Consider the following 12,363-nt stretch of genomic DNA (forward strand, 5'->3'; position numbering starts at 1 on the left):
TAAAATTTGCAACGTCATCTGAAGGCTGGTTTTAATGTTTGAATTTGCAATACTGAAAAAGTTGGCAAAAGATAATAGTAATATTTATTGACAACAGTTGACAAATTTCTTTTTAAAATACAAATCTAAAGCTTTCAAAAAAGCAAAAAACAGGGATACAACCAAGAATATTATGCTGTTGAACAAGAAAGAAAACTTTGACATGCTTAAATCAGTCATATCAAATTTATTCTCTTACAAATATACACTAAAGGTGAGCATGGGGGCAGCTTAGATAAGGGATGAAAAACATCCTCATTTGCCTTTATTTGCAGCTAAAATCCCTCATTCAGATGCTTGCTTGCTTTGTGAGAATAGTGTATTTATTTGCTTGATCTCAGAAATAACATTAGAAATCATTATGGATTAAACATGTCCTGTCTGAATCTTTAATTTCGTTCTTACAGAAATTAATAGCAGCTTTTGACATGTTGGTTGTCAGACAAGAATTGATGGTTGGAGGCCTAGTTGTGTTGCTTCATAAAATACGTGAACCAAACGAAGGATAGGAGACAGTAAGCTTAGCTCTCCTTTAACTAGATAGGAAGTAAAGTAACAGAGAGATTAAAGGATTTATTTCATGAGAGGGTTATGACACAGACAGGAAGTAATCCTGGATGTTTTGTTGCTGAGACTTTTGTACTTTAGGATTGTCCTAATAGCTAAACACGTTTTATCTGATCCAGCATCCTACTTCAGCAGTGGTCATTACAGAAAAACAAAAACAAAGGGCTAGAAGTCTTTTAGAAGCAGTAAAACGTATTCTCTGTTCTTCCAAGTTGCTTTTCTAAAGGTTAGGTTGCATTGGTGGTATTCAGCAAGTGCATAGGTGGCATTACATAAAGGAAGAAGCGGGAGCTGGGAAACATGAGTTCCATTTGAAAAATACCCCAATAATATGTTGCTAAGTTGCAGAAACTTAAAGTTTTCACCTAATACACTGTAATTTATTAATAGAGCTATTGACTATAACATATATTGATACATTATTTATAAAGTATTTTTCTTTCATTTTGGAAGGACTTTAACATGCTTTCAATATACCCTAGAAATGTTACACTATTATTTGATTTAGTCCGTTAATTGAAGAGATTGAATTGAGAATTGTGGGACTATTTGGCCTAACCATTTTGAGTAAAGTAGCTCTGCAACTACATTAACTTGTCCAAACAAGGCATCCTGAAAGGGCCTGTTTCAGAAAATTTCTTCCCACTGTTATAGGAAAATAAGCCAATTGGATATAACATTCAGCAGCTGGTGGTAACAGACAAAGACTCCTCCCACAATGGCCCACCGTTTCTTTTCACAATTCTGAGTGGAAATGAAGATAACGCTTTTGAGATCAACCAGCAAGCTGTACTTACAGCTAGTATTCAACTACAGCGCAAAGTGAAGGACCGCTACTTGCTTCATATTAAGGTATGAAATGCTGCAATGTGTAATTTCTTAATAGTCATAGCTTTTGCAATGTGTTGAGATAGCTTTGCTGTGAGAGCAGTAGTGAGTGCTGCTATATGGTCAAATCATTGATTCAATCTAAACTGACAAATCAGTTTTCCAAATCATTACTGCTACTGCATCTTTACTGCTGTTTTATTAAAACGCATAATTGTTGATGCATTAATGGTCCATTATTGTTCCTTACGGAAACTACATTTAAGAGGCTAATATGAAAACTCAGAAGTGGGGAAGTGCGCTGTAGAGCAGCAGAATATTGTTTTTCTTCCAGAATTTACCAATCTGGCCAGGGTTACATCTGAACCACTGTGAACATTTTCTGGAAGATTTACTTCCAGAAAACTGCCAAACTACCCCTGTGCACAACAGCCTCGTGTGGCACAGAGTGGTAGGCAGCAGTATTGCAATGGAAACTCTCCCCATGACCTGAGTTCGATCCCAGCCGAAGCTGGATTCTCAGGTAGCCGGCTCAGGTCGACTCAGCCTTCCACCCTTCCGAGGTCAGTAAAATGATTACCCAGCTTGCTGGGGAAGGTGAGGACTGGGGAAGGCAATGGCAAACCACCCCGCTACAGTCTGCCAAGAAAACATTGCGAAAGCAGTGTCCCTCCAGAGGATTAGACACGACTCGGTGCTTGCACAGGGAACCTTTCACCACCCCTGAACATCAGTATAGGCATATTAATGAAGAAGAAAACAATATTACAACATTGTCCAGAATGTGCCATCCCCAGATCAATGGCCTTTGTACATAAATAGCACCATAACATGGGTAGAGCCTCCCATTCCCTTTCAGGCCAGATTCTAAAGAAGAAATTCCTACATGATGTCAAAATAAATGATTTCTGATTCTGATGAAGTACGTAATAACATATTTAGGAAATTGTAAGAGGAGGCTTTGTAATTATTATTAAGAAATAATAAGAAAAGAAAGCCAGTCTGGCCTAGTGGTTAAGGCAACGGGCTAGAAACCAGGAGATAGTGAGTTCTAGTCCCACCTTGGGCATGAAAGCCGGCTGGGTGACCTTGGGCCAGTCACTCCCTCTCAGCCCAACCCACCTCACAGGATGGTTGTTGTGGGGAGAACAGGAGGGAGGAGTATTCACTGCCTTGAATTATTTATAAAAATAATAAAGGCAGGATAAAAATTAAATAAATAAATATAAATAAATTCATTCATTCATTTCTGGAATAGTTTACTGTAGGACTCATTGAGTTTGAACAAGAATAGCTCTGCATTCTGAAAGAACAAGGAGCATTCCAACTGCCATCTGCTGTTTGGGATTTGCTATTGCGTCCTTGATCATTTTTACTGCCTTAGAGAACATTCTGAATTCGTGATTTCAAAGTCTACTTTTACTATGTATAAGTGTTTCAAATATTTAAAGAGCATGCCTTTCCTATAAAGGTTTATAACGAGTATTTTATACCACTTTACCATATTGATTTCAAAATAAATTAATTAAACTATATTAAAACAGTTTTGAGGAGGCAGTTAAGGTGTACGGTTTTATCAGAAAAGCTTTTATAAATAGGTGTTGCTGAAACCTCAGAATAGGCAGAAGTTGCATTTTATTGCTGGGTCTTCCAGCCACACAAAGTAAACTTTTCCATTTTCAGTTATGACAATGGAACTCACCTCATTTGCCTGCCAGGTTGAGTACTGTAGACCAAGAATGAGCAATGATTTCAGATTTAATGAATTGCTTTGTTTTTGCAGACTCTAAATATCCACTAACTGAGCTCGAAAACAATACCTTAGGGTTTACATTTAAAATGAGCTTCTCTTTTATGCATTGCCAACTTAGGAACTTACTGAAAAATGAGCTTAGTTTTGAGTAGTAGTCCATTTTCCAATTGTTGTTCCTCAAAAGCTGGGAATCAGAAATCCTAACAGTGTCCTATCCTCCAGAGAGCTAACAGTTGATTGTCATCTGTCCCTGCCCAGGCATTTCTTTAGAGATTTTGCCAGTAATGAGTTTCATATGTGCATTGAACAGTTCTTGATCACAGTTGAGACACTGAAAGCAGATTGAACTGGATAAATATGACAGATATTTGCCGCTAATTGGTAATGCTTCTCTCAAGTTACATTTTATGTAACCTTCATTAGTCCTTTATATTTGTAAAAAGTGCCTGTATCATAGATCTTCTAGTGCTTTAAGTTAAAAGCAAGTTCAACTGAGTAGAAATTCATTGTTTATTGTAGGTGGTTGATAGTGGAAGGCCTCAGTTGTCTTCTGTGACTTACGTTGACATTAAAGTCATTGAGGAAAGTATCCATCCTCCTGCAATCCTGCCCTTAGAAATCTTTATCACAACCTTTGGCGAAGAATATGCTGGTGGTGTCATTGGGAAAGTGCATGCAACGGACCAAGATGTTTATGATACTCTGACATACAGGCTGGATCCTCAGATGGAATCCTTGTTCAGTGTTTCCAGCACTGGAGGCAAGCTGATTGCTCACAAAAGGTTAGATGTAGGCCAATACCCCTTGAATGTTACTGTTACAGATGGAAAGTTTACCACTGCTGCTGTCATTGCAGTACATATCAAACAGGTCACACAAGAATTGCTGAATCACAGCATAGCTTTTCAGTTTGCCAACCTTGCCCCAGAGGAATTCATTGGTGACTATTGGCGCAATTTTCAAAGAGCTTTAAGGACCTGCTTGGGAGTTAGAAGAAATGATATTCAGATAATTAGCTTGCAACCTTCCGATCACCCATCGAACCTTGATGTACTGCTGTTCGTTGAAAAGACTGCTGCTGCTCAGCATTCAGCCAGAGCCTTGCTCCACAAGATAAATTCCTCTGTGCCTGATCTTGAAGAGATCTCAGGCGTCCAAATCCTTAAGGTTTTCCACAAACTCTGCTTGGGTTTGGATTGCCCTTGGAAATTTTGTGAAGAAAGAGTGATGGTAGATGGGAAAATCATGTCAACCCACAGCACGGCCAGACTGAGTTTTGTCACACCGCATCACCACAGAAGTGCTGTTTGCCTTTGTAAAGGTAAGGGCAAGGTAGAAAATGAACTTTCTACGCTCTTAAGCAGAAAAGTAATAACTGAAGTAAAAGAAATATTCTTTGTATAAATTGTAGTACGCAGGTAATCCTCCCTTAAGGACTATTCATTTAGTAATGGTTCATACTTAGGAAAGTGCTGAAAAAAATGACTTACAACTGGTGCTCACACTTATGAATGTCACAGCGTCCCTGCAGTCACATGATCACAATTTGGGCACTTGGCAACCAGATTGCTTTTATGACCACTGCAGCATCCCATGGTCACACGATCACCATTTTCAACCTTCCCAGCCGGCTTCTGGCAAGCAAACTCAATGGGGAAACTTCATGATTCATTAACGATCACATGGTTCACTTAATCACTGTGATGATTTGCTTACCGACCACCATAAAGAAGGTTGTAAAATGGGTCAGATTCACTTCATGACTGCTTCGCTTAGCAACCAAAATTCCAGTCTCAATAGTGGTTGTTAAGTGAGGAGTACCTGTCAATTGACTCCATCCTATTTAACAGCCACAATTAAAAGTGTAACCTGATATTGAGCAAGATGTAAAACAGTAGTAAAGTGGAGAGCTCCTGCTTTTCACCTCACTATTGTAGGTACCCTTTCCCCCAAATCATGCTGGCTGTAATTTCTAGGCAAAGTTGTCCCAGCATATTTGGAGTCTCTCAAACATTTAAGAGTTCCATTTTTTTTCCTATTGTTTATCTTGATGGCTTTCACAGCTAGAAATTTTGTCCTAAAGGATATCCAGTGCAGCCTTTCAGAAAACTTACTTTAATAGTGTGACTAGAGAATTGCAACTCCTAGAAAATTTGGCCTACTGACTCTGAGGGATTTGAAAATGGTAAACAGTATATGGTTTACCTATATACAGTAACATAATTTATGAATTCTGCAGAGGGATAGGAAAAAAGAGTGCCATCTCGGGTGAGTAATTTTCCCAGCAGAATTTGATCTGATAGCAATTTACAATTGAATGATGGAATGATTGCTGTCTGGCTGGCATGCTCCCCTTTCTTCTGCTTTCTGACAGCTATCATTTTCATCACTGAGCAAAATTAGGATCAGAGGTTAGGTGTTCCTGCTTGAAGAATTGCTGAGGGGTGGGGTGGGGAGTTGAGACCAGAATAAAACTAAAGCTGTGCTCTGTTATGTATTGCCCAGATGGAAGGTGCCCGCTTGTGAACAGCATTTGTGAGGGAAACCCGTGCCCTGATGGTACCGAATGCTTAGCCGACCTTCAGGAAGAGAAGTACACTTGTTTTTGTGATGGAAACACTGCCACCCAGTGCCCTGGTAAGGTTTTATCCTGTAATCCTCTTTGTGTAATTCAGACAACGTGTACAGTTTTAAACCCTGATTTGTGGTCTTTACTTTAAGTATCTTCTGGACAAGCAATGACTTTTACTGGAAACAGTTATGTGAAGTACCGCCTCATGGAAAATGAAAACAAAGAGGAAATGAAGCTCACTATGAGACTCAGAACATATTCTACTCATGCAGTTGTCATGTATGCCCGAGGAACTGACTATAGTATTTTAGAGGTACGTGGCTCCAAACTCTGAAACCTTTTAATTAACAGGAAACCTCCTGCATTTCATTCTGACTCTTAATTTAAATCTAAATTGTTGCAGACTTAGAATCGTTTATTCAATTCCCGTAACTTAAACATTAGGAGAACAACCTGTTTTAACAAGTGAAATGCTTTAGATGGTTAGCAAAATATTTAATGCTTTTTGGAACATGTAGTTTAACCTTCCAAACTGTTAACACTTTCAAGCAAATTTACTCCCAATTAGTACTTTATAATACAGGTAAGAAGCATTGTGGAAAAATAAATACAATACATAAAGAGGAGGGGAAAAATGAACCAAAGATTTGGAATTACTGAGAATTGTCCAGCAATTACTAGAAATTATAAGTGGCATTAATCATGACACATAGACAAAAAGCTTAGATCTTTAAATATTCAGACATTATTCTGCTTATCAATTGTCATTTTACTGCAGGAAGAAATAAAGCACGATAATTAAGTTGTAAAGTTTATAAATACCAGAAATTAGTAATTAAAAATCCCCTTGTATGAAAAATCAGACATGAATTAACGGCAGTAACTAGAATTTCTGTCGCTAAGCAATGTGGTCATAAAGTGCAATGTCATGTGACTGCATCTCTTTGTGATGGTAATCCCAGCAGTCCCCATCGTTGCTGTTAAGCGAGGACCTCCTTACAACTTCCTGTTGGCTTCCAACCAAGTCTGTGGGGAAGTCAACAGGAAGTTGCAAGTTCCAGGGGCTCTCAAACAGGCTGGCAGGCAGGTAAGTGGGGGGAGTGGGGTGCAAGCACAGCAAGGCTTGGGGTGACTGATGTGGGATGGACAGGGGGGCACAAAGTCCAGTGCAGTGCAAGTGCAGCAAGGCTTGGGGTGGCTGCTGTGGGCCAGGAGAGAGTGTGTGAGAGGCTGGCATGGTGCGAGCACAGTGAGACTTGGGGTGGCTGCTGCCAAATGTGGAAGACTTAACCCCAGCGACTTGCAGCTTTCCCTACTGGCCTCCCCATTGACTTTGTTTGTGGAAAACTGGCAGGGAAGGTCCCAAATGATGATCATGTGACCATGGGACGATGCAACCATTGTGTCAGCTGGTTGCCAGGTACCCAGATCACAATCACGTGACCGTGGGGGTACTGGGACGGCCAGAACTTTGAGGACAAGTTCTAAGTGCCACTCATTCAAGACCATTGTAACTTCGAATGGTCACTGAACGAGTGGTCGTTATCCAAGGACTATCTATACAAGAGTAAAACACTCAGCAACTTAACTCTGCTTTATTGAACAATTGTTGTTGTTTATTCGTTTAGTCGCTTCCGACTCTTCGTGACTTCATGGACCAGCCCACGCCAGAGCTTCCTATCGGTCGTCAACACCCCCAGCTCCCCCAAGGACGATCCGTCACCTCTAGAACAACATCCATCCACCTTGCCCTTGGTCGGCCCCTCTTCCTTTCGCCCTCCACTCTCCCTAGCATCAGCATCTTCTCCAGGGTGTCCTGTCTTCTCATTATATGGCCAAAGTATTTCAGTTTTGCCTTTAATATCATTCCCTCAAGTGAGCAGTCTGGCTTTATTTCCTGGAGGATGGACTGGTTTGATCTTCTTGCAGTCCAAGGCACTCTCAGAATTTTCCTCCAACACCACAGTTCAAAAGCATCGATCTTCCTTCTCTCAGCCTTCCTTATGGTCCAGCTCTTGCAGCCATATGTTACTACGGGGAACACCATTGCTTTAACTATGTGGACCTTTGTTGTCAGTGTGATGTCTCTGCTCTTAACTATTTTATCGAGATTTGTCATTGCTCTTCTCCCAAGGATTAAGCGTCTTCTGATTTCCTGACTGCAGTCAGCATCTGCAATAATCTTCGCACCTAGAAATACAAAGTCTTTCACTGCTTCTACGTTTTCTCCTTCTATTTGCCAGTTATCAATCAAGCTGGTTGCCATAATCTTGGTTTTTTTGAGGTTTAGCTGCAAACCAGCTTTTGCACTTCCTTCTTTCACCTTCATGATAAGGCCTCTCAGTTCCTCTTCGCTTTCAGTCATCAAAGTGGTATCATCTGCATATCTGAGATTGTTAATGTTTCTTCCAGAGATTTTAACTCCAGCCTTGGATTCCTCAAGCCCAGCATGTCACATGATGTGTTCTGCGTACAAGTTGAATAGGTCGGGTGAGAGTATACAGCCCTGCCGTACTCCTTTCCCAATCTTAAACCAGTCCGTTGTTCCGTGGTCTGTTCTTACTGTTGCTACTTGGTCGTTATACAGATTCTTCAGGAGGCAGACAAGATGACTTGGTATCCCCATACCACTAAGAACTTGCCACAATTTGTTATGGTCCACACAGTCAAAGGCTTTAGAATAGTCAATAAAACAGAAATAGATGTTTTTCTGAAACTCCCTGGCTTTTTCCATTATCCAGCAGATATTGGCAATTTGGTCCCCAGTTCCTCTGCCTTTTCTAAACCCAGCTTGTACGTCTGGCAATTCTCGCTCCATGAATTGCTGAAGTCTACCTTGCAGGATCTTGAGCATTACCTTACTGGCATGTGAAATGAGTGCCACTGTTCGATAGTTTGAACATTCTTTAGTGTTTCCCTTTTTTGGTATGGGGATGTAAGTTAATTTTTTCCAGTCTGATGGCCATTCTTGTGTTTTCCAAATTTGCTGGCATATAGCATGCATTACCTTGACAGCATCATCTTGCAAGGTTTTGAACAGTTCAGCTGGGATGCCGTTGTCTCCTGCTGCCTTGTTATTAGCAATGCTTCTTAAGGCCCACTCAACCTCACTCTTCAGGATGTCTGGCTCTAGCTCACTGACCACACCGTCAAAGCTATCCCCAATATTGTTATCCTTCCTATACAGGTGGTCTTTATATTCTTGCCACCTTTTCTTGATCTCTTCTTCTTCTGTTAGGTCCTTGCCATCTTTGTTTTTGATCATACCCATTTTGGCCTGGAATTTACCTCCAATGTTTCTAATTTTCTGGAAGAGGTCTCTTGTCCTTCCTATTCTATTGTCTTCTTCCACTTCTGCGCATTGCTTGTTTAAAAATAATTCCTTATTATTGAATAATAGAAAGTTTGTATTCATCCATGGAGTAAATATTTTTATATTTGACGATTCTAGTTTGTACTCCACATGTGCTACAGTGTAGTGATTATATAGCAACATATATAGTGGTTTATTCTGCCTTCGTAAGTATTACTAAGAATGGTCAAGCAACCCACTCTCTTCCATCCAGGTCAAGTAGTGACTAAGGAACCAGGCTGGGTTCATTTTGAATACCAATAGTGGTGTCAGATGGAGTTACCATTATATGATGTATCCCCAGTTTGATGCCCTCTGATATGTTGGGACAACAGGTTTTAATACTGAATTGGGAAATCTAGGAGTTGTAGTTCTCAAAGAATTCAGGGGGTCACATCAGGGAAAGCTGTATCATATTGGGCATTCCTGCAAGTTGAGCCAGTAAGGTATCTTCATAGCTAATTGTTGCCTTTCTTCTCTTTTTTAGATCCACCACGGGAAACTTCAGTACAAATTTGACTGTGGAAGTGGTCCTGGAATTGTGTCTGTGCAGAGCATTCAAATTAGTGATGGCCAGTGGCATTCAGTATCCCTTGAAGTTGATGGAAATTATGCTAAACTGATTCTAGATAGGGTACACACTGCCTCTGGTATTGCCCCTGGTACTCTGAGGACATTGAATTTAGATAACCATGTATTTTTTGGTGGTCATATTCGACAGCAGGGTATGAGACATGGAAGGAGCCCCCAGGTTAGCAATGGCTTCAGAGGCTGTATGGATTCCATTGTACTCAATGGTCAAGAACTGCCCCTGAGTAGCAAACCCCGGAGTTATGCTCAAATGGAAGAATCTGTGGATGTATCTCCTGGATGTTTACTGACAACTATGGAGGATTGTTCAAGCAGTCCATGCCAGAATGGAGGCATTTGTAGTCCACTCCTCACCGGAGGTGAGGTTTGTTGTTAGTATTTTGCATTGTTTTATTTTGTATGGACATAAATGTAAACACTGTACAAGACCACTTTCTCCCATCACAACTTTCTATTAGCTGTTTAGAATTCATTTCCAGCAATAGTCTAACACCAGGCTTCCCCTAAAGCAAGTGAAGATGTCTTTTATTTTAACAACTTTTTAAAAACTCACACATCACAGGTGCCATGCAGTTAAATTAACCTAACTGGATCAACACTGCTCTGTCTAGTTTTCAAAATGCCAGTAGAGTAAAGCCATCTGTACTATAATTACTGTATTATACTTCAGCATTTAAAGTTTTCATACTCCCTCAACCTTTTAAAATGAGTAGAATTTATTACGTCCTTTTGATTATGATACTATGGTCATTTCTGAAATGGTTATCATAGTTACACTTACTGATCCTATAGTAAGATATCATTAAGCTTTATTGTCTGGTTCTTTACATCTTTTTAGGAGAGTGGGTGCATCTGTGCTGTACTTCTGTGCACTCTGGTTAATTGATTAATTTATTTTTTATTTAATTAAATTTATGTCACTGCCCATCTCTCCCAACAGGGGACTCTGGGTGGTTTACAATAAAATAATGATAAAAACATAACCACCTAAGTTATAGTTAGAAATTTATCCAGGTTTGCTAGTTTGGGGTTTCATTTATTGTCTTTTCAATGCAGAAAAAGATTTGCTTTGCTTTGTGAGAGCTGTGGCATGCTTTCATATGGGGTTTTCATTGCAGGTTATTATTGTAAGTGTGCAGCTGCATTTATGGGTACACATTGTGAAGTAAACGTCAACCCATGTGCTTCCAATCCCTGCCTTTATGGTGGCACTTGTATTTCCATCAATGATGAATTCATCTGCCAGTGCAGAGGGCTGTATACAGGTCAGAGGTATGAAGCCTTTTCTAACTGTTGGAATAAATTTCATCACCAGTACTTTTGTCTTCAGAGTATTACCTCTGTAATATTCTCAGCTTGCATGTGTACTTTGAGAGAATGATCTGTGTGAGCATTGCATCCATTTCCTTTTTTTAAAGTAGAAGGAAGTTTTCTTTCATGTATGTTTGAAGAGGTGAAGAACAATATAGGACAGGCTTCTCTTGTCCGCTCATTCTCAGGGAGAGTCAAAGCTTGCTGTGGCTCTTGTAGAATGCACGTTTATTGGGAAATCAAGATTTGTCCTGCAGGAATTGTGGAAAAGCAGTTGAAATCCATGATATCATACCTATTTATGGTATTTGGGCACATGCAGAGGCAGGATAAATGTTAATAATCCTGGAATCATATTATGACTCATGCCATTTAATACACACAATAATTTTCCCAACCTTCTGGCTGGACATGCTGAAGTTGGCACCTCAGTAGATTCATAGCTCATCGGGTTTGAATGGATGATTTAGGAAGTGATTAACTATTTTTTTCCCCCTAGGTGTCAGATAGGTCCATATTGCAAAGACAACCCCTGTAAGAACAGTGGCAAGTGTATTGATAGCTTGGATGGACCTGTTTGTGAATGTGAAACTGGTTTTCATGGAGAGAGGTTGGTAGCTTTTGTAAATTTAATAGTTTACACTTGAGCATTATAGCTTGTGGAATAAAAATAATTACAAAAGGGAGGGGGGAAAGTGGCCTAGAATGTTACCTACACGTTTTTAAAGCTTAGTTCTATCATAAGAGGCTGTAACATAAATTCTAACTATGAAGGTGATCCTGGAGATTAACCTTTCGTTCGTTAATGCAGTGGCAGTGGTCCTGAAATTATTCTTCCCAAGAGCTACTTGTGGAGCACTCAGATGTTCCAAGTAATAGTCCCCAGATTGCAGAAAGCAAAGTAGAAGAACCGTATCTCCCACTTGCTTGTTGGGATGGCTGCAGACCAGTTGGGAAAGTGGGTCAGAATGGAAGAGGAACTTAATGAAAGTGGCTGGGTACAATAGGATGACCAGGTTCTAGCTATGCTGTGATTGGCCAAAAAAGTAAATTTATATTGTTCTTTTTCCCCTTCAGTAGCTCAGCTTATTTACAGCCCACTACAGTTTATATTGAGAGCCAGTTTGGTGTAGTGGTTAAGGCATCGGGCTAGAAACCAGGAGACAATGAATTCTAGTTCCTTCTTGGACGCAAAAGCCAGCCGGGTGACCCTGGGCCAGCCACTCTCTGTCAGCCCTAGAAAGAAGGCAATGGCAAACCACTTCTTAAAAACCTGCCAAGAAAACTGCAAGGACTTGTCCAGGCAGTCTCCAAGAATAGGACACAGTTGAATGGATTTTAAAAAAAACA

The 12,363-nt window shown here is 40.1% G+C and overlaps 1 protein-coding gene across 2 annotated transcripts in view; it reads left to right on the forward strand.

Moving 5' to 3' along the window:
• The window catches only part of FAT1 (FAT atypical cadherin 1), a 116,658-nt gene that overhangs the window by 92,112 nt on the left and 12,183 nt on the right, over positions 1-12,363 (forward strand). For both annotated transcript variants that reach the window (XM_063310202.1, XM_063310201.1), the window contains exons 17-23: positions 1,261-1,458; positions 3,707-4,508; positions 5,693-5,824; positions 5,909-6,072; positions 9,599-10,061; positions 10,821-10,974; positions 11,513-11,623. In XM_063310202.1, the coding sequence (XP_063166272.1) occupies positions 1,261-1,458; positions 3,707-4,508; positions 5,693-5,824; positions 5,909-6,072; positions 9,599-10,061; positions 10,821-10,974; positions 11,513-11,623 (2,024 nt within the window). The remainder of the gene's footprint in view (positions 1-1,260; positions 1,459-3,706; positions 4,509-5,692; positions 5,825-5,908; positions 6,073-9,598; positions 10,062-10,820; positions 10,975-11,512; positions 11,624-12,363) is intronic.

This window comes from Candoia aspera, chromosome 8, assembly GCF_035149785.1.
Source record: "Candoia aspera isolate rCanAsp1 chromosome 8, rCanAsp1.hap2, whole genome shotgun sequence".
NCBI classification, from domain to species: Eukaryota; Metazoa; Chordata; class Lepidosauria; order Squamata; family Boidae; genus Candoia; species Candoia aspera.